Raw genomic sequence first — 24119 nt, forward strand, 5'->3', positions numbered from 1 at the left:
CCTAACCCTAGCCCTAAGGCTACTTTCACACTTGCAAATGTGCCCGCAGGATGCGTTTTTTGCCCATAGACTTGTATTGCCGACGGATCGTGACGGATGGCCACACGTCGCGTCCGTCGTGCACTGGATCAGTTGTGTTTTGGCGGAGCGTCGGCACAAAAAACGTTCAATGAAACGTTTTTTTGTACGTCGCATCCGCCATTTCTGACCGCGCATGCGTGGCCGTAACTCCGCCCCCTCCTCCCCAGGACATAGATTGGGCAGCGGATGCGTTGAAAAACTGCAGCTGCTGCCCACGTTGTGCACAATTTTCACAACGTGCGTCGGTATGTCGGGCCGACGCATTGCGACGGCCCCGTACCGACGTAAGTGTGAAAGAAGCCTAACCCTAAATTTAGCCCCAACCCTAACCCTAAATTTAGCCCCAACCCTAACCCTAAATTTAGCCCCAACCCTAACCCTAAATTTAGCCCCAACCCTAGCCCTAACCCTACCCCTAACCCTACCCCTAACCCTACCCCTAACCCTAACCCTACCCCTAACCCTACCCCTAACCCTAACCCTACCCCTAACCCTACCCCTAACCCTACCCCTAACCCTAACCCTAACCCCAATTTTAGCCCCAACTGCTGTTCTCCTGCCGGCCGGCAGATGGAGACAGATGGCGGGCGCACTGGGCATGCGCCCGCCATTTTCTTCTGCCGGCGGCCAGGAGGAGCAGCAAGAGGATCCAGGGACCTAGGTGAGTATGCTAGGGTCCCCGAATCCCCCTATTTCTCTGTCCTCTGATGTGCGATCACATCCGAGGACAGAGAATTACACTTTACTTTTTTTTTTGCGGTCGACGGTAAACAGTTAATTACCGCGGCGATCGCAAAACAGGGGTCGGTAATACCGACCCCGATCATGCTCTTTGGGGTCTCGGCTACCCCCGGCTGCTGAGACCCCAAAGATTCTCCCGGTGCCGGCCGGCGGGCGCACGGCGCATGCGCCCGCCATTTTGAAGATGGCGGCGCCCACCGGGAGACACGAGGAGCATCGGGGGAGCTAGGTGAGTATTGGGGGGCCACCTGGGACCCCTTTTCTCTGTCCTCCGATGTGCGATCACATCGGAGGACAGAGAAATTAAAAAGAGATTGCGTTTTTTTTTTTTTGCGATCGCCGGTAAACGGTTAATTACCGGCGATCGCAAATGCGGGGTGGGTTAAAACCCCCCCCGAATCATGTTCTCTGGGGTCTCGGCTACCCCCGGCAGCCGAGACCCCGGAGAAAATCGGCCTCTGGGGGGCGCTATTGACTTTTTCCACAGCGCCGTTAATTAACGGCGCTGTGGTTTAAGTACCCTTAGCGGCCGCCGTTAAAAGGCGTATCGGCGGTCGCTAAGGGGTTAAAGGGAACCTGCCATGTCATATGTAGCATCTAAAGAGTCCCCAGTGTGTTGTTAGTGATTCAGTGTGCATCACCAACAAGTTTATTTTATTAAAATCTCTGCTGTATACATGTGTATAAACATATGTATACACAGAGCACAAACTCACATGTATGCAGAACACACCTACAGTACATATGAATACACAGAGCACACATATCTACAGTACAGACCAAAAGTTTGGACACACCTTCTCATTTAAAGATTTTTCTGTATTTTCATGACTATGAACATTGTACATTCACACTGAAGGCATCAAAACTATGAATTAACACATGTGGAATTATATACTTAACAAAAAAGTGTGAAACAACTGAAATTATGCTTATATTCTAGGTTCTTCAAAGTAGCCACCTTTTGCTTTGATGACTGCTTTGCACACTCTTGGCATTCTCTTGATGAGCTTCAAGAGGTAGTCTCTGGGAATGGTTTTCTCTTCACAGGTGTGCCCTGTCAGGTTTAATAAGTGGGGTTCTGTATTACTTCCATTTTTTCTTATGATGTTATATATGTGACATGGGGTATTGCTTAGTGGTAAACTTTTTATGCACAAGCATGGTATGATCAGTAGTACATTAAATATGGCTGCTACTTAGGACTTTCCAATGGGGATTGCTTCAGGACTTATCTCATGGTGGACACAGACCAGTATGCACTTTGCAGGGATATAGCACACAGCACTTTTTTGTCTCCACCTTCGGATCAGCCCTATGCACCTGATATTGAATATTAAATTAGTACTGGAAGGGATTGTGTTCTTTGTATTAGTCATTTTTTGCTCCCCTATATTTACTAGAATTTATGGACATATAAATGGTATGTGATACTTTATCTGCATTTGCAGTTATTTTGCATGTGTGTCTCCATTTGTGGTTAAAAGAAAGAGAATTGTTATCTTTTAAAATAATTACTTAAATAAAGCTTTTGTAATTTTTCTATGACATTTGCTTCCGTTCAAATTTTTTTGGGATTATTCCTTTAAATATACAGTATTCCTGTTTAAAATAAACTAATAGATATAACTATGTCTGTGGAACTTTTTTCATGTAATGATCTTTCAAACAGATAGACGGCTATGATCCCAATCTTCCTAAAAGTTTGGACCCAGTCACATATCTAAACATAACCAGATAGGGGTCAGGACACTTTCCTTTTTCCTAATCCTGGGCGCACATTTTCCAAGTCCAGTGTATCATATCTAACTATGTTGGCAGAGCTGAAGTGGGCAAATTTCACTCCTACTGCCTGTACAGAGGGCACTGTCATTCTGGACCTAAATACAAAAATTCAAATTATGCAGTATGAAAGACTTTCTATCTACTGTATGTTCATAATGCCAATGACAGCAAAAACATAGGCAAACATCAAGGCCATAATCACTCAGCATAGTGGCTAAGCTACATGCAAACATTGGATATCTCAATTTGGGATTGTAAGCGATGAGACAACGTGCTCAGATTTGCCTCTCCTGGGCAAAGGTCTACAACTTTAAAGGATGGGTAGGATGTGGCTCTAGTGAAAAACATCCTTACACTCACAGCAATCTGCATTATCATCAGTACCAGGGATGTAACCTGCCATCCCTGCAGGATTTAACCCACTTTATTCTGTGATGCCTTATGTAATCGTGATGGATACATGCTTCCAGAAACTTTCTAAATGAATACCAGACTTCAGAAAGGAGGAGAGGAAACTACAATTTAATAAATGTGTAAAATGTAACAAATGCCTAAGTGGCTGACTGAGAGAGACTGAGCATCATACAGTGGCATGTAAAAGTTTGAGCACCCCTGGTCAAAATTACTCTTATTGCGAAGAGTTAAGCAAGTTGAAGATAAAATTGTCTCTGAAAGGGCTAAAGTTAAAGATGACACATTTCCTTTGTATTTTAGGCAAGCAAAAAAAAAATTGTCATCTTTTACATTTTAAAAATTACAAAAAGAAAAATGGGTCAATGCAAAAGTTTCGGCACCTTTGGAAATTTGTGTGTTCAGATACCTTTGACCAAGGTTTCAGACTTTAATTAGCCTGTTAGGGTTATGGCTTGTTCACGATCATTATCAGGAAAGTTCAGGTGATGCAAATTTCTCAGCTTTAAAAAACCCAGCCTACTCTAACCATATGTCCCAAAAAACAACAGTCATGGTCCCTTCTAAGCAGCTGCCTAGCACTCTGAAAATAAAAATGGTGGAGGTCCACAAAGCAGGAGAAGACTATAAGATGATAGTGAAGTGTTTTAAAGTTGTGCATTCCTCAGTTTGAAATGTAATTAAGAAATGGCAGTTAATAGGAACAGTGCATATCAAGATATGGTGAGGAAGACCAAGCAAAATTTCACCCGCTTGACTGCAAAAGACCTTCTGAAAGACTTCACAGACTCTGGAGTTGTGGTACATTGTTCTACTGTTCAAAGACACCTGCATAGATATGGCCTTTATGGAACAGTCATCAGGAGAAAAACTCTCCTACATCCTCACCATAAAATTCAGCATCAGAAATATGCAAAAGAACATCTAAGCAAGCCTGATGCATTTCGGAAACAAGTCCTGTGGACCGATGAGGATAAAATAGAATTCTTTGGCTACAATGATCAATTGTGTGTGCAGAAAAAGGGCACAGAATTTCATGAAAACAACATCTCAGCAACCATTAAGCATGGGGGTGGATCAATCATGATTCGGGGTTGTATTGCAGTGAATGGCACAGGGAACATTTCATGGGTAAAGGGAAGAATGGATTCAATGTAATTTCCATAAATTCTTGATGCAAATTTAACATCATCTGTGAAAAAGCTGAAGTTGAAAAGAAGACGGCTTCTACAAATGAATAAGGATTCTAAACACACATCAAAATCCACAATAGATTACCTCAAAATTCACAAGCTGAAAGATTTACAATGGCCCTCACAGTCCCCTGATCTGAACATCATTGAAAATCTGTGGCTAGACCTCAAAACAGCAGTACATGCAAGACAGCCCAGGAAACCCACAGAACTGGAATAATTTTCCAAGGGAGAATGGATGAAAATCCTTCAAACAAGATTTGAAAGACTCTTTAATGGCTACAAAAAAGCATTTACAAGCTGTGATACTTTTAAAAGGGGGTGCCACTATGTAGAAACCACGCAGGGTGCCCAAACTTTTGTATCAGCCCATTTTTTTTTTGTAATTTTTAAAATGTAAAAGATGAAAATATATTTATTTATTTGCCTAAAATACAAAAGAAATGTGTAATTGTTAACTTTAGGCCTTTTAGAGATTATTGAATTCTCAACTTGCTTAACTGTTTACAATAACTGTAATTTTGACCAGGGGTGCCCAATCTTTTGCATGCTACGGTAAATAGCCTCATTCACTCTTTGCACTCACATTGCTCCTGGACCCATCTTTTATACGCACTCAAGGGTGCATTCACACATTTTTCCAAGATTAACCAAAATCATACAAAAAACATTGCAGCTCTACCGTAAGAAAAATGCACTGCAGCTTTATACCCATTACGTATTGGATTCTCTGCCTCAGACCCCTCACCACTCACGCCACTTCTAGTTACCAGAGCACAACACTCTATCAAGTTTTGCCAACAGGCTCCAACACTATCCCAACTTAGGAACCTCAATTTTGTCCTATCGTTTTAATTTTTATTTTATAAATCAATACTACAAATGAATATAAGCAATTTTGTAATACCCAGATAAATTTGCCTCCTTTTCTGCCAGGACTGATCATTCATTCTCAAAATTGTCAGTTTTTGAGTAAAATCTGCCTTCAGTGAAGACAGATTATGACATACTGAAATAGAAGATGGCAGTTGATACTAACAAGATTCTCTGTAGATGGGAGAGATGACGAGCAAGAGAAGGAGCTCCTTCCTCCTCCTATCCCTCCATCTAGATAGATGAGAACAGTCACTGATAACATTCTATCTCAGAGTCTGATAATCTGTCTTCACTGAATACAGATTTTACCAGAGAGTTGAGAATTTTGAGAATAAAAGATCAGTCCTGGTGGAGAAAGAAACATTTCTTTAATAAGATCTATTAGAAAGTTGCTTATTTTTATGTGTAGTATTGATTTATGAAATAAAAATTAAAATGATGGTTACATTTTAGGGATATTTTTTGTTGCTTCTATAGATAGCATTCTGTAGACCTTTTGTAAACTTGATTTTTTGTCTTTTTTATAGTGACGGTGAGATCAAGACTCGGGAGAAGTTGAACTGCCACACAATAAGTCAAAATAAGCAACGCATGATTAACGTTTACAATCTTGAAAATAAAATCATTCATTACTAAGAATACAGAATAGAAGAATGCTAAAATAAAATGTTTTTGGCCTGCCAATAAAATATCTTGCATTTGAATTTGACAGATAGATATGAGAAAGATAGAAAGATAGATAGATAGATAGATAGATAGATAGATAGATAGATAGATATGAGATAGATAAATAGATAGATATTAGATAGATATGAGATAGATAAATAGATAGATATTAGATAGATATGAGATAGATAGATAGATATTGATAGATACATAGATATATAGATAAATATTAGATAGATTGATATATAAATAGATAGATAATAGATAGATAGATAGATAGATAGATAGATAGATAGATAGATAGAGAAAAAAATTTCTCATATAGATAGATAGATAGATAGATATGAGATAGATATAGATATATATTAAATAGGTAGATAGATAAATAAATAGATATTAGATAGGTATATAATGGACATATATATATATTAAATAGATAGATAGATATTAGGTAGATATTAGATAGATATGGGATAGATAGATAGATAGATAGATAGATAGATACATACATAGATAGATACATAGATAGATATAGATAGATAGATAGATACATACATAGATAGATACATAGATAGATACATACAGTAGATAGATATTAAATAGAAAGATATTAGGTAGATAGATATTAAATAGATAGAGTCCAAGAAGTCAAAGGCAGCACACCATTGCAAATGAGTTCAAAAAGTGTTCAAGTTTAATAGCCCATCATGACGACGTTTCAGCTCATGGAGAGCCTTTCTCAAGCCTATCTATCTATCTATCTATCTATCTATCTATCTGTCTGTCAGACAGACAGACAGACAGACTATCTATCTATCTATCTATCTATCTATCTAAGATATATAGGTAGATAGATAGATATTAGATAGATAGATAGATAGATAGATAGATAGATAGATAGATAGATAGATATTAGATAGATTGGTAGATAGATATGATGTTGCTTATATTTCATTTTCATAGCAATGTGTGTTGTCTTTAAGACCAAGTAAGATCTGCATTATTAACATGTTTATTTGGCACATGCAAATGTTTTCTGATTACAAAGAATTGTAAGTGCTCTTACCTGCGGAGATAACTTTCCGACTCTCTGTGTTATCGGTTCATTAACGATAACTTCCACTTTGCAGGCATCTTTCTCCTTGGGGATAGAGAACTGTAGGTCATTTTCTGATAAGTATCCAACCTGTCCTTTCATCACCGTGATCCCATTATTGACTTTGATAAAGGAAGAGCTCAGGAACCTCAAAGTCATGAATAATAAGGCGAGTGACGGATACACGTGACATCTCCAGAAGAGATTCATCTTTATCCTGACTTATATCCTAACATCTATGATCTTCAGCTAGAGTCTGTTTCCTTTTTAGGATTATTTTACACACCATCAGGCAGTAGCTATTCTTCAGTCATCTGTTCAACATGAAGAGTTGCCCCCCTCGTCCAAAATCTTGTCAACAACAAGCCCTTTCAGGAAGTCGCGGTGCTTTAATAAAAGTTGTTGAAGAATTCTGACAAAGCCAGGCATTAATGTACTCCTTTTGTTCTCTAATCCTACAAAATGAAGGGATAAAAGAAGGAAATTAAGTATAAGATCAGCAAAAACAGTGGAGACAGAGAAACACAGATTTCTTCCTGGATATGGTTTGGCAAAGCTTGTGAGACCTGATTTGTAAGTAAATGCTTAAGAACACAAATAAGAAATTAAACATACATAGGAATTGCACAAACTCGTCAAGTATTAGTTCGCTAGCACTTTAGCAAGCATTACCTGGTCATTAAATGTTTTCCCTTCTCTGAGGATTTATTCTGTACTTTACTTCCTTGCTCAGACTTAGTGAAATGTGACCAGTGGATTCTTCACCACAAATCCACAGCAAATTACGTATAGGAATATGGGTGGCAGAAAAACACTCCTCGTCATAAGAAATGAATAGTACTTCACTGCAATTTTATGTTTTGCTGTGATGCATGTCCAATAGTTATTGTCTATTTTAAAGCATTTTTTATTGTTAAAACATTGATTTTCTGTCTTTTTTTTCTTACACTAAAATTTTTTTAATAAACTTTTATAAATATTAACCCCTTTACCCCCAAGGGTGGTTTGCACGTTAATGACCAGGCCAATTTTTACAATTCTGACCACTGTCCCTTTATGAGGTTATAACTCCGAAACGCTTCAACGGATCCTGGTGATTCTGACATTGTTTTCTCGTGACATATTGTACTTCATGATAGTGGTAAAATTTCTTTGATAGTATCTGCGTTTATTTGTGAAAAAAACGGAAATTTGGCGAAAATTTTGAAAATTTCGCAATTTTCAAACTTTGAATTTTTATGCAATTAAATCACAGAGATATGTCACACAAAATACTTAATAAGTAACATTTCCCACATGTCTCCTTTACATCAGCATAATTTTGGAACCAATTTTTTTTTTGTTAGGGAGTTATAAGGGTTAAAAGTTGACCAGCAATTTCTCATTTTTACAACACCATTTTTTTTTAAGGACCACGTCTCATTTGAAGTCATTTTGAGGGGTCTATATGATAGAAAATGCCCAAGTGTGACACCATTCTAAAAACTGCACCCCTCAAGGTGCTCAAAACCACATTCAAGAAGTTTATTAACCCTTCAGGTGTTTAATAGGAATTTTTGGAATGTTTAAATAAAAATGAACATTTAACTTTTTTACACAAAAAATTTACTTCAGCTCCAATTTGTTTTATTTTACCAAGGGTAACAGGAGAAATTGGACCCAAAAAGTTGTTGTCCAATTTGTCCTGAGTACGCTGATACCCCATATGTGGCAGTAAACCACTGTTTGGGCGCATGGGAGAGCTCGGAAGGGAAGGAGCGCTATTTGACTTTTCAATGCAAAATTGACAGGAATTGAGATGGGACGCCATGTTGCGTTTGGAGAGCCACTGATGTGCCTAAACATTGAAACCCCCCACAAGTGACACCATTTTGGAAAGTAGACCCCCTAAGGAACTTATCTGGATGTGTGGTGAGCACTTTGACCCACCAAGTGCTTCACAGAAGTTTATAATGCAGAACCGTAAAAATAAAAAATCATATTTTTTCACAAAAATTATATTTTTGCCCCCAATTTTTTATTTTTCCAAGGGTAAGAGAAGAAATTGGACCTCAAAAGTTGTTGTCCAATTTGTCCTGAGTACGCTGATACCCCATATGTGGCAGTAAACCACTGTTTGGGCGCATGGGAGAGCTCGGAAGGGAAGGAGCGCAGTTTGACTTTTCAATGCAAAATTGACAGAAATTGAGATGGGACGCCATGTTGCGTTTGGAGAGCCACTGATGTGCCTAAACATTGAAACCCCCCACAAGTGACACCATTTTGGAAAGTAGACCCCCTAAGGAACTTATCTAGAGGTGTGGTGAGCACTTTGACCCACCAAGTGCTTCACAGAAGTTTATAATGCAGAACCGTAAAAATAAAAAATCATATTTTTTCACAAAAATTATATTTTTGCCCCCAATTTTTTATTTTTCCAAGGGTAAGAGAAGAAATTGGACCTCAAAAGTTGTTGTCCAATTTGTCCTGAGTACGCTGATACCCCATATGTGGCAGTAAACCACTGTTTGGGCGCATGGGAGAGCTCGGAAGGGAAGGAGCGCAGTTTGACTTTTCAATGCAAAATTGACAGAAATTGAGATGGGACGCCATGTTGCGTTTGGAGAGCCACTGATGTGCCTAAACATTGAAACCCCCCACAAGTGACACCATTTTGGAAAGTAGACCCCCTAAGGAACTTATCTAGAGGTGTGGTGAGCACTTTGACCCACCAAGTGCTTCACAGAAGTTTATAATGCAGAACCGTAAAAATAAAAAATCATATTTTTTCACAAAAATTATATTTTTGCCCCCAATTTTTTATTTTTCCAAGGGTAAGAGAAGAAATTGGATGTCAAAAGTTGTTGTCCAATTTGTCCCGAGTACGCTGATACCCCATATGTGGCAGTAAACCACTGTTTGGGCGCATGGGAGAGCTCGGAAGGGAAGGAGCGCCGTTTGACTTTTCAATGCAAAATTGACAGGAATTGAGATGGGACGCCATGTTGCGTTTGGAGAGCCACTGATGTGCCTAAACATTGAAACCCCCCACAAGTGACACCATTTTGGAAAGTAGACCCCCTAAGGAACTTATCTGGATGTGTGGTGAGCACTTTGACCCACCAAGGGCTTCACAGAAGTTTATAATGCAGAGCCATAAAAATAAAACAAAATTTTTTTCCCACAAAAATTATTTTTTAGCCCCCAGTTTTGTATTTTCCCTAGGGTAACAGGAGAAATTGGACCACAAAAGTTGTTGTCCAATTTGTCCTGAGTACGCTGATACCCCATATGTGGGGGGAAACCACCGTTTGGGCGCATGGGAGGGTTCGGAAGGGAAGGAGCGCCATTTGGAATGCAGACTTAGATGGAATGGTCTGCAGGCGTCACATTGCGTTTGCAGAGCCCCTAATGTACCTAAACAGTAGAAACTCCCCACAAGTGACACCATTTTGGAAAGTAGACCCCCTAAGGAACTCATCTTGATGTGTTGTGAGAGCTTTGAACCCCCAAGTATTTCACTACAGTTTATAACGCAGAGCCATGCAAATAAAAAATATTTTTTTTCCACAAAAATTATATTTTAGCCCCCAGTTTTGTATTTTTCCAAGGTTAGCAGGAGAAATTGGACCCTAAATGTTGTTGTCCAATTTGTCCTGAGTACGCTGATACCCGATATGTGGGGGGGAACCACCGTTTGGGCGCATGGGAGGGCTCGGAAGGGAAGGAGCATCATTTGGAATGCAGACTTAGATGGATTGGTCTGCAGGCGTCACATTGCGTTTGCAGAGCCCCTAATGTACCTAAACAGTAGAAACCCCCCACAAGTGACCCCATATTGGAAACTAGACCCCTCAATGAACTTATCTAGATGTGTTGTGAGAACTTTGAACCCCCAAGTGTTTCACTACAGTTTATAACGCAGAGCCGTGAAAATAAAAAATCTTTTTGTTTTCCCACAAAAATTATTTTTTAGCCCCCAGTTTTGTATTTTCCCAAGGGAAACAGGAGAAATTGGTCCACAAAAGTTGTTGTCCAATTTGTCCTGAGTACGCTGATACCCCATATGTTGGGGTAAACCCCTGTTTGGGCACACAGGAGAGCTCGGAAGGGAAGGAGCACTGTTTTACTTTTTCAACGCAGAATTGGCTGGAATTGAGATCGGACGCCATGTCGTGTTTGGAGAGCCCCTGATGTGCCGAAACAGTGGAAACCCCCCAATTATAACTGAAACCCTAATCTAAACACACCCCTAACCCTAATTCCAACGGTAACCCTAACCACACCTCTAACCCTGACACACCCCTAACCCTAATCCCAACCCTATTCCCAACTGTAAATGTAATCTAAACCCTAACCCTAACTTTAGCCCCAACCCTAACTGTAGCCCCAACCCTAACCCTAATCCTAGCCCTAACCCTAGCCCTAACCCTAACCCTAGCCCTAACCCTAGCCCTAACCCTAGCCCTAACCCTAGCCCTAACCCTAACCCTAGCCCTAGCCCTAACCCTAGCCCTAACCCTAGCCCTAACCCTAGCCCTAACCCTAGCCCTAACCCTAGCCCTAGCCCTAACCCTAGCCCTAACCCTAGCCCTAATGGGAAAATGGAAATAAATACATTTTTTTTATTTTTCCCTAACTAAGGGGGTGATGAAGGGGGGTTTGATTTACTTTTATAGCGAGTTTTTTAGCGGATTTTTATGATTGGCAGCCGTCACACACTGAAAGACCCTTTTTATTGCAAAAAATATTTTTTGCAATACCACATTTTGAGAGCTATAATTTTTCCATATTTTGGTCCACAGAGTCATGTGAGGTCTTGTTTTTTGCGGGACGAGTTGACGTTTTTATTGAAAACATTTTTGGGCACGTGACATTTTTTTATCGCTTTTTATTCCGATTTTTGTGAGGAAGAATGACCAAAAGCCAGCTATTCATGAATTTCTATTGGGGGAGGCGTTTATACCGTTCCGCGTTTGGTAAAATTGATAAATCAGTTTTATTCTTCGGGTCAGTACGATTACAGCGATACCTCATTTATATCATTTTTTTATGGTTTGGTGCTTTTATACGATAAAAACTATTTTACAGAAAAAATAATTATTTTTGCATCGCTTTATTCTCAGGACTATAACTTTTTTATTTTTTTGCTGATGATGCTGTATGGCGGCTCTTTTTTTGCGGGACAATATGACGCTTTCAGCGGTAACATGGTTATTTATATCTGTCCTTTTGATCGCGTGTTATTCCACTTTTTGTTCGGCGGTATGATAATAAAGCGTTGTTTTTTGCCTCGTTTTTTTTTTTTTTTCTTACAGTGTTTACTGAAGGGGTTAACTAGTGGGCCAGTTTTATAGGTCGGGCCGTTACGGACGCGGCGATACTAAATATGTGTACTTTTATTGGTTTTTTTTTTTTATTTAGATGAAGAAATGTATTTATGGGAATAATATTTTTTTTTTTTTTTCATTATTTTGGAATATTTTTTTTTATTTTTTTTACACATTTGGAAAATTTTTTTTTTACTTTTTTACTTTGTCCCGGGGGGGACATCACAGATCAGTGATCTGACAGTTTGCACAGCACTCTGTCAGATCACTGATCTGATAGGAGTGCAGGCTGCTTCACAGTGCCTGCTCTGAGCAGGCTCTGTGAAGCCACCTCCCTCCCTGCAGGACCCGGATCCGCGGCCATCTTGGATCCGGGGTTCGAGCAGGGAGGGAGGTAAGGAGACCCTCGCAGCAACGCGATCACATCGCGTTGCTGCGGGGGGCTCAGGGAAGCCCGCAGGGAGCCCCCTCCCTGTGCGGTGCTTCCCTGCACCGCCGGCACATCGCGATCATCTTTGATCGCGGTGTGCCAGGGGTTAATGTGCCGGGGGCGGTCCGTGACCGCTCCTGGCACATAGTGCCGGATGTCAGCTGCGATAAGCAGCTGACACCCGGCCGCGATCGGCCGCGCTCCCCCCGTGAGCGCGGCCGATCGGCTATGACGTACTATCCCGTCCAGGGTCAGATAAGCCCAGGGCACCTCGACGGGATAGTACGTCTAAGGTCACAGAGGGGTTAATTGTTACCCCCCCTAGGTGCCACAGCAACCCTATGGTATTCCATGGTGCCGTAAGGGATGGAACAGATATGTGACAGAAAGAACTATTGACTGTGGCATCCTGGTGATTAAACCGCTAAGATCTGAGCTACCTATGGTTCTTTCCATTGCAGATGTAGCTCAGCTGTATGTTCCCGCCATCTACCAATGTGGAAGGTGTGGACACAACCCCTGGCACTCACAAAGTTTGCTGCTTCAGTGTTTTTTTGTTTTTTTAAATGATGCTCCATCATGCTGGAAAAGGCACTGTTCATCACTAAATTGTTCCTGGATTGTTGGGAGACGTTGTACATGGAGGATGGTAAGATACTATTCTTCATTCATAGCAGCCCAACACATAAATGGTTTCTGAATGCTTTATTGTTGACATCGCACAGGACTCCCAGTAGCGCTAAGCTTTTCTTCTCCAGAAAATCATTCTTCCACAGGTCAAAGTCTGAAGTGGGCTTCATCAGATGAAATAATTTTATCCCAATCATCTGCAGTCCAATCCTTGTATTTTCTGAAGAATGTCAGTCTATCCTTGCTGTTTTTCTTGAAAAGAAACGGCTTCTTTGCTACCCTTCTGTTATGAAAGGCACAATGTAAATACCACAATGGACATAGCGGTCAGAGCACATACAGTGATCTGACAATAACTCAAAATCATAGAACGAGCTCTGAGACGTGGGAACTCTGCAGACCGCAATCCCTAATCCTCTCCAAACAACACTAGAGGCAGCCGTGGATTGCGCCTAACTCTGCCTATGCAACTCGGCACAGCCTGAGAAACTAACTAGCCTGAAGATAGAAAATAAGCCTACCTTGCCTCAGAGAAATACCCCAAAGGAAAAGGCAGCCCCCCACATATAATGACTGTGAGTAAGATGAAAAGACAAACGTAGGGATGAAATAGATTCAGCAAAGTGAGGCCCGACTTTCTTAACAGAGCGAGGATAGGAAAGATAACTTTGCGGTCTACACAAAACCCTAAACATAGTAACATAGTAACATAGTAACATAGTTAGTAAGGCCGAAAAAAGACATTTGTCCATCCAGTTCAGCCTATATTCCATCATAATAAATACCCAGATCTACGTCCTTCTACAGAACCTAATAATTGTATGATACAATATTGTTCTGCTCCAGGAAGACATCCAGGCCTCTCTTGAACCCCTCGACTGAGTTCGCCATCACCACCTCCTCAGGCAAGCAATTCCAGATTCTCACTGCCCTAACAGTAAAGAATCCTCTTCTATGTTGGTGGAAAAACCTTCTCTCCTCCAGACGCAAAGAATGCCCCCTTGTGCCCGTCACCTTCCTTGGTATAAACAGATCCTCAGCGAGATATTTGTATTGTCCCCTTATATACTTATACATGGTTATTAGATCGCCCCTCAGTCGTCTTTTTTCTAGACTAAATAATCCTAATTTCGCTAATCTATCTGGGTATTGTAGTTCTCCCATCCCCTTTATTAATTTTGTTGCCCTCCTTTGTACTCTCTCTAGTTCCATTATATCCTTCCTGAGCACCGGTGCCCAAAACTGGACACAGTACTCCATGTGCGGTCTAACTAGGGATTTGTACAGAGGCAGTATAATGCTCTCATCATGTGTATCCAGACCTCTTTTAATGCACCCCATGATCCTGTTTGCCTTGGCAGCTGCTGCCTGGCACTGGCTGCTCCAGGTAAGTTTATCATTAACTAGGATCCCACGATTAAAGAATACCACGCAAAGGGGGCAAAAAGACCCTCCGTACCGAACTAACGGCACGGAGGTACACCCTTTGCGTCCCAGAGCTACCAGCAAAACAATTAGACAAGCTGGACAGAAAAAATAGCAAACAAATAGCAAAGAAGAACTTAGCTATGCAGAGCAGCAGGCCACAGGAATGATCCAGGGAAAAACAAGTCCAACACTGGAACATTGACAGGAAGCCAGGATCAAAGCATTAGGTGGAGTTAAGTAGAGAAGCACCTAACGACCTCACCAGATCACCTGAGGGAGGAAACTCAGAAGCCACAGTACCACTTCCCTCCACCAACAGAAGCTCACAGAGAGAATCAGCCGAAGTACCACTTGTGACCACAGGAGGGAGCTCTGCCACAGAATTCACAACACCCTTCGTGACACCAGGCTATCCTCCAAAACCCTGACACTTGACATCTGCTTGCTGCCATTCCTGAGGAAGTTCTGCTTTAGTGCAGAACCTTTTCAGGAGTCAAATCCTCTTTAGGAGATGTCCTGGCACTTGCTGGACTTTCTTGAGTGCCCTGAAAACCTCTATCTTTTGAAGTTTTTGATGATCCAATAAATCATTGATTTAGGAGCACTCTTACAAGCAGCAATGTCCTTGCATGTAAAGTCTGCAAGTGTTTCCTTTGAGGTAACCATATTAATCAGAAGACGACAAAGATTTCAAGTATGTGCCCCATTTTAAAGAAACCAATATGTTTTTATAATTCAGTCAGCATTACAGAGTGATATCAGATGCCTTGTCTTCGATTAACATTTTCTACTGAGCTAACGAGACTATCAGTGAAATAATGTAAGCAGGTCACTTTATGGCAGGGCTGAAATTCTGTGGAAATTTCCGTTAATTTTCATGGCAAGGAATGTCAGCATTTTTGTGTCTTTTTCTGTTCACTCTTCATAACAGTAGAGAGTTAATGTAAATTATCACTATAAAAACTGAAGCAACAAACTTTGTGAAAACCAAAATTTCAGTCAGTCTTAAACTTTTGGCCATGACTGTACATGTTCATTGTGGTGTGGGTAGTCACTCCTCCTTCCAGAGCATTAACAATTTGTACCAATCATCTACAGTACAGACCAAAAGTTTGGACACACCTTCTCATTTAAAGATTTTTCTGTATTTTTATGACCTCTGACCAAGAACCACAGGTGGCGTCACAAATACAAACTTTATTTAACCCTTTAAAGACCTTTCCTCTTTTACTTGAGCGCCCAGGGCCACGGACTGGGTCGCTGCCACCGTGACCACGCCTTTAACTGCGACCGGACCAGGTACCGAGTATCCCCACTGCCCTGGCGGGCGACTCACAAGCCTAAGGAAATGCAACAAAGAAAAAGCCTGACCATGTTACTGTAAAATGTTGGAGCACACAATATGCAGTCAAGCCAGGTTCTGCACAGTGGTAGTCGTACTGGATGTTTTTAAAAAGGGAAGGAGATGAGTTGTCTGAACTTTTGTTTATCCATTGACTCAGGATTAGACAGGAGCGAATATGTTCAGCTCCATTCTTATCCGAATAGCTATAGTGCTTACCAAAGAAGCTGCAGCGGGAACCCGGATGCCTGGAGCGCTCTGATCATTTGTGTCTGGGGCCTCAGCTGCATGTGTCGCGACTGTTTGACATTCACAAAACACAGGCTGTCCATGCAGATTATCGGGAGCACTCCAGGTATCCAAGTTCCCATTGCAGCTTCTTCAGAATGCTCTATAGCTTGCCTAATAAGGAGGGAGCCGAACATATTCATTCATGTCTACTCAGGATCAGTGAAACATGGATGGAACAATTTAATGGCCGATTCTGATCCACAAAATAGATAAGAGAAGATAAGGACATGCTCTGAGCTTCAAGTGGATCCATTTCTTAACTAGATGTGTCTATAGATTAATGAAAACTCTATGGGTTAATGTTAGCGTGAGCCCCTGACAGAAATGTTAGTGCAGTCGAGACTGAAGAACATTTTTGGTGTTTTTTACACCACTAAAGTGGTATAACTTTTGATGAATTTGCTGGTCAATCTTCCCCACACCCGGTCCCAGCCAAGCTTTTTGCCTATGCTGACTGGCATAAAAATGTCAAAAGTCACAAAACTTTACGCAACATCAAGTTGCAATAAGAGTTTACGACATATCAAGGTGTTTTATGCCAGAAAACTGTCAGAAACATCATTCTTGATGAATCTTCCCACAGTGTTTTAGTTTTATCTCTTTTTAAACTTCCATTGTAGTGAAGCATTCGGAAAAAAAAATGTCTATGTCTTACTCCTGTACAAAGACTTCCCATCTGCCTTTCCCATAAACACGCAAATGAAGAAGCAAGTCAGGAGACAGACTTTCATCTTACAAAGCGACACTAAGGTGAGGAGCACAAATGAAGTGTTTACAAGCAAAGCTTCCGCAAGTGCCTGAGGCCATGTTTTAATTGGTATGACAATGACCTTCCATTCAGCCATGGGAAAGAGACTTTATTGGAAAAAACAACTATAATTACGTACGCTTAAAGCATAAATGTTCTGAGGATGAGCTCTAATTGTACAGACACACATGATCAAAACATTCAAAGAGCAACACAGATGTTCATGCCAGCGGGTATCACCTAGGAAGCGGAAACCACTACCTGCAATGATGTACAGAGCTACAATAATACAGTGATATTTCTCATAAAACATTTCAATTAATGTGATCATTAATTAATAAGGGACTAATCTGGAAATATACATTAATCTAGGAGTTTTCAATGTTTTAATGCAAAAGCATACCTTGTGTAAATGTAGCAAAATCAACATTTCTTAAACCATTACTTTATTAACAAGATAGCCGCAGCGACATTACATCAAAAGCACATGAGAGCTGCAGCCAATCACAATGCTCAGTGGTTATACCAAGGTAGATGGTACAAGAGAGCTGAGCCCAGGGATTGGCTGCAGCAGGCACAGGCTGGGGGCAGCAATGAAGAGGCAGCCCTGGAGCAAGAGGTAAAAAAGGCTGATTATGTATTAAAAAAGGTAAATATGGAAAACAACTTTTAAAAAAAATCACAAAAAAAATATTTGGTAGTACCGCAACTACAAAGACCTGTGAATAAAAATAATTTGTTATTTTTAATACACTGCCATTCAAAAGTTTAGGGTCACTTAGAAATTTCCTTATTTTTGAAAGAAAAGCACAGTTTTTTCCAATGAAGCTAACAATAAATGATTTAGAAATACACTGTATACATTGTTAGTGTGGTAAATGACTATTTTAGCTGAAAATGTTTGGTTTGTAATGCAATACCTTCATAAGTGTATAGAGGTCCATTTCCAACAACCATCACTGCAGTGTTCTTATGGTACTTAGTGTTTGCTAACTGTGTAAGAAGGCTAATGGATGGTTAGAATACCCTTGAAAACCCTTGTGCAAATATGATAGCACAGCTGAAAACAGATTGGCTGATTAGAGAACTTATAAAACTGACCTTCCTTTGAGCTAGTTGAGAATGTGGAGTATTACATTTGCTGGTTTCATTAAACTCTCAAAATGGCCAGAAAAAAGAACTTTCATGTGAAATTCAAGTCTACTCTTGTTCTGTGTTGTGAGAAATTGCCAAGAAACTGAAGATTTCCTACAACGGTGTGTAGTACTCCCTTCAGAGGAGAGCACAAACAGGCTCTAACCAGAGTAGAAAGAGAAGTGGGAGGGCCCACTGAACAACTGAGCAACAAGACAAGTACATTAGAGTCTGTAGTTTGAGAAATCGGCACCTCACAGGTCCTTAACTGGCAGCTTCATTAAATAGTACACACAAAACGCCGCTGTCAATGTTTACATTGAAAAGGCGACTCCGGGATGCTGGCCTTCAGAGCAGAGTGGCAAAGAAAAAGCCATATCTGAGACTGGCTAATAAAAGGAAAAGATTAATATGGACAAAAGAACACAGACATTGGACAGAGGAAGATTGTAAAAAAAGACAAATCTAAGTTCGAGGTGTTTGGATGACACAGAAGAACATTTGTGAGACGCAGAACAACTGAAAAGATGCTGGAAGAGTGCCTAACGCCATCTGTCAAGATTGGTGGAGGAAATGTGATGGTCTGGGGTTGCTTTGGTGGTGGTAAAGTGGGAGATTTGTACAAGGTAAAAGGGATTTTGAACCCAGGAAGGCTATCACTCCATTTTGCAATGCCATGCCATACCCTGGGAACAGCGCTTGATTGGAGCTAATTTCACAAATTATGCAACAACTATTTAAGGAAGAAGCAGGCAGCTGAGATTCTATCTGTAATGGAGTAGCCAGCGCAGTCAACAGATCTCAACCCCATTGAGCTGTTGTGGGAGCAGCTTGACCGTATGGTATGCAAAAAGTGCCCATCAAGCCAAACCAACTTGTCGGAGGGGCTTCTGGAAGCATGGGGTGAAATTTCTCCAGATTACCTCAGCAAATTAACTGCTAGAATGCCAAAAGTCTGCAGTGCTGTAACTGCTGCAAAGGGAGCATTCTTTGACGAAAGCAAAGTTTGTAGGAGAAAATTATTATTTCAAATAAAAATCTTTTGTTCGAACCTTGTCAATGTCAGGACTAGAGTTTTCATGGAAAACACAAATTTGTCTGGGTGACCCTAAACTTTTGAACGGTAATGTATATTGCTGCAGTTTTCTTGCATCCCATTCCCCTAAATAAAGATGATAAAAATATTGATCTGTAAATCAATCAGTAGTGTGACTTAATTGACAGAAAAATTAAAAAAGTTATGGCTTCTAAAAAATATGTTTTTGTTTTGCCAAATTAGTAAAATGTGAAAAAGTCTATATGTATTTGGTTTCACTGTATTCAGGCAAAAATATTAAATAAAGGGAACCTGTCAGCAGCTTCAAGCTGTCCCAACTACGGACATGAATCAGTAACACAGCATGAATCACATGAATCTGGCTGTGTTTTTGCAGGCATAACTTAAAACACTTTACTTGAACTATACATCTACTATATAATTGTCTAAGGGTCACTTCCATCTGTCTATCTGTCACGGAAATCCCGCATCGCTGATTGGTCGCATCAGCGACGGGCACAGTCCAGCCGCGAATTGGCCCCTCCCTCCTCCACTGCAGTCAGTGCCCCCTCCCTACTCCCTCCCAGTCAGCGCCCACATAGCGTTAACCGGACTGCCTTACACCGTGGCATAACGCGGTGTAAGGTAGTCTGTTAATGCTGCCATTAACCCTCTCTGTGACCAACTTTTTGCTATTGATGCTATGCATATGCAGCTTCAATAGTAAAAACATATAATGTTAAAAATAATTTAAAAAATAAAAAAATCATTATATACTCACCCTCCGATGGCCCCTGAATCCAGCCCAGGCCTTTCCCGCTCCTCGCGTGCCGCTCCGGTCCCCAGAATGCATTGCGGCAATGACCGGAGATGATGTAGCAGTCTCGCGAGACCGCTACATCATCACGTGTTATTGCCACTTGGGACCGGAATGGCGAGCGAGGAGCGGGAAAGGCCTGGGCTGGATCTGGGGGCCGTTGGAGGGTGAGTATATAACTATTTTTAATTTTAATTATTTTCTTTAACAGGGATATTGTGCCCACATTGCTATATACTGCATGGGCTGTGTTATATACTACGTGGGCAGTGTTATATACTGCGTGGGCTGTTATATACTACATCGGCTGTGCAATTTAATACGTGGCTGTGCTATATACTACGTGGGCTGTGTAATATACTATGTGTCTGTGTAATATACTGCGTGGGCTGTGCTATATACTGCGTGGGCTGTGTTATATACTGCATCGGCTCTGCCATATACTGCGTCGGCTGTGCAATATACTACGTGGCTGTGCTATATACTACAAGGGCTGTGTTATATACTATGTGGACTGCAATATACTACGTGGCTGTGCTATACAGGTCCTTCTCAAAAAATTAGCATATAGTGTTAAATTTCATTATTTACCATAATGTAATGATTACAATTAAACTTTCATATATTATAGATTCATTATCCACCAACTGAAATTTGTCAGGTCTTTTATTGTTTTAATACTGATGATTTTGGCATACAACTCCTGATAACCCAAAAAACCTGTCTCAATAAATTAGCATATTTCACCCATCCAATCAAATAAAAGTGTTTTTTAATAACAAACAAAAAAACCATCAAATAATATTGTTCAGTTATGCACTCAATACTTGGTCGGGAATCCTTTGGCAGAAATGACTGCTTCAATGCGGCGTGGCATGGAGGCAATCAGCCTGTGACACTGCTGAGATGTTATGGAGGCCCAGGATGCTTCAATAGCGGCCTTAAGCTCATCCAGAGTGTTGGGTCTTGCGTCTCTCAACTTTCTCTTCACAATATCCCACAGATTCTCTATGGGGTTCAGGTCAGGAGAGTTGGCAGGCCAATTGAGCACAGTAATACCATGGTCAGTAAACCATTTACCAGTGGTTTTGGCACTGTGAGCAGGTGCCAGGTCGTGCTGAAAAATGAAATCTTCATCTCCATAAAGCATTTCAGCCGATGGAAGCATGAAGTGCTCCAAAATCTCCTGATAGCTAGCTGCATTGACCCTGCCCTTGATAAAAAACAGTGGACCAACACCAGCAGCTGACATGGCACCCCACACCATCACTGACTGTGGGTACTTGACACTGGACTTCAGGCATTTTGGCATTTCCTTCTCCCCAGTCTTCCTCCAGACTCTGGCACCTTGATTTCCGAATGACATGCAAAATTTGCTTTCATCAGAAAAAAGTACTTGGGACCACTTAGCAACAGTCCAGTGCTGCTTCTCTGTAGCCCAGGTCACGCGCCTCTGCCGCTGTTTATGGTTCAAAAGTGGCTTTACCTGGGGAATGCGGCACCTGTAGCCCATTTCCTGCACACGCCTGTGCACGGTGGCTCTGGATGTTTCCACACCAGACTCAGTCCACTGCTTCCTGAGGTTCCCCAAGGTCTGGAATCGGTCCTTCTCCACAATCTTCCTCAGGGTCCGGTCTCCTCTTCTCGTTGTACAGCGTTTTCTGCCACATTGTTTCCTTCCAACAGACTTACCATTGAGGTGCCTTGATACAGCACTCTGGGAACAGCCTATTTGTTGAGAAATTTCTTTCTGGGTCTTACCCTCTTGCTTGAGGGTGTCAATGATGGCCTTCTTGACATCTGTCAGGTCGCTAGTCTTACCCATGATGGGGGTTTTGAGTAATGAACCAGGCAGGGAGTTTATAAAAGCCTCAAGTATCTTTTGCATGTGTTTAGAGTTAATTAGTTGATTCAGAAGATTAGGGTAATAGGTCGTTTAGAGAACCTTTTCTTGATATGCTAATTTATTGAGACAGGTTTTTTGGGTTATCAGGAGTTGTATGCCAAAATCATCAGTATTAAAACAATAAAAGACCTGACAAATTTCAGTTGGTGGATAATGAATCTATAATATATGAAAGTTTAATTGTAATCATTACATTATGGGAAATAATGAAATTTAACACTATATGCTAATTTTTTGAGAAGGACCTGTATACTACGTGGCTGTGCAATATACTACATGGCTGTGCAATATACTTTGTGGCTGTGCAATATACTATTTGGCTGTGCTTTATACTACGTGGGACTACATGGGCTGTGTTATATGCTGCATGGGCTGTGTTATATACTACGTCGCTGTGCTATATACTACGTCGGCTGTGCAATATACTACGTTGGCTGTGTAATATATTACGTGGCTGTAATATACTGTGTGGGCTGTGCTATATACTACGTGGGCTGTGCTACATACTATGTGGCTGTGCAATATACTAAGTGGGCTGTTTTATATACTACGTGGCTGTGTTATACACTACGTGGGCTGTGTAATACACTATGTGGGCTGTGTTATATACTGCATGGGCTGTTATATACTACGTGGGCTGTGTAATATACTACGTGGCTGTGTAATATACTGCGTGGGCTGTGCAATATACTACGTGGCTGTGCTATATACTACATGGCTGTGCTATATACTATGTGGGCTGTGCAATATACTATGTGGGCTGTGCAATATACTACGTGGCTGTGCAATATACTACGTGGCTGTGCAATATACTACGTGGGCTGTGTTATACACTACGTGGCTGTGTTATACACTACGTGGGCTGTGTTATATACTACGTGAGCTGTGTTATATACTACGTGGCTGTTATATGCTATGTGGGCTGCTATATACTAGGTGGCTGTGCTATATACTACACGGCTGTGCTATATACTACTTGGCCAGCCGCGAACAATCAGCGACAGGCATACTCCAGACGCGAATTGGCCCGGGATTTGAACCACACTTCGCTAATTGGTCGCGCCCGGCCAGCCGAATTCTGTGTATTCATTGTATTATTCTAAAATCTTCATAAATAAACTACATATATATTCCAGAATACCCGATGCATTAGAATCGGGCCACCATCTAGTCTAGAATAATCAGTCCGAGGCAGGTCCATGGTGGCTTCTCCATGCCATACTCTTCGTGACTGGTGGGTCTCTGTGTGCATAAGGAGAAACCTGTCAGTCAAAGAGATCATGGCTAGGACCAACCATCAGAACCGGCTTTACACTAGTCAGTAGAGACACATAGTCCCTGGACAGCTTTTCAAAGTATGTAGTCTCTAAAATGCCGCAGCATCTCAGAGTAAAACATACCTGGTGCAATAACGCATCCATTGACTACCTGCTCTAACAGTTACTCAAGCAGGCCTTAGGCAGCTTAGGACTACTGACCAATGAGAGGTAATATTACAATAAGAAGGCACAAAGGGAATGGGGGTAAAATTACTGCAATAAGAGGGCATAATGTGGGTCAATATTAATACAATAAGGACCAATCTTGGCAATAATGCTGCAAAAAGGATAAATGGGACAATATTACTACAAGAAGAAGTCACAATGGGGGAAATATTTCTGCAATAAAAGGGCATTATGGGGGGTCAATATTATTACAATAAGGAGGCACATGGTGGAGTCAATATTACTACAATAAGGACCAATCTTGGCAATAATACTACAAAAAGTAACAATGGGGATACATTTCTTCAATAAGAAGGCACAATGGGTGACAATATTCCATCAGTAAGGACCAAAGTAGGATCAATATTACAATTAAAAGGCAATGGGGGGGGGAGATATTGCTACAATAAAGACAAACAGGGTTAAATATGACTACAATAAGAAGGCAGAAGGGGGTAAATATTACCACAATAACAAGGCATAATGGGGGTAAATATTACTACAATAAGGACCAATTGGGGCAATATTACTAACTTAAAAACCAATTGGGAGCAATATTATTGTAATATTGCTACAAAAACTACCAAAAAGAGGCAATATTACTACAATAATGAGGCACAATAGGGGACAATATTGTGAAACTAAAGACCAGTGGGGTCAACATTATTACAATAAAAAGGTGGGACAAAATTACTACAATTAGGAGGCACAATAT

The 24119-nt window shown here is 40.9% G+C and overlaps 1 protein-coding gene across 1 annotated transcript in view; it reads right to left on the reverse strand.

The window, feature by feature from the left end:
- Positions 1 to 24119, reverse strand: part of FREM1 (FRAS1 related extracellular matrix 1) — a 375192-nt gene that overhangs the window by 274658 nt on the left and 76415 nt on the right. Inside the window, exon 2 of the mRNA XM_069765123.1 lies at positions 6820 to 7304. Within this exon, the coding sequence (XP_069621224.1) occupies positions 6820 to 7059 (240 nt within the window). The 5' untranslated portion in view covers positions 7060 to 7304. The remainder of the gene's footprint in view (positions 1 to 6819; positions 7305 to 24119) is intronic.

Source organism: Ranitomeya imitator, chromosome 1 (genome assembly GCF_032444005.1).
Source record: "Ranitomeya imitator isolate aRanImi1 chromosome 1, aRanImi1.pri, whole genome shotgun sequence".
NCBI classification, from domain to species: Eukaryota; Metazoa; Chordata; class Amphibia; order Anura; family Dendrobatidae; genus Ranitomeya; species Ranitomeya imitator.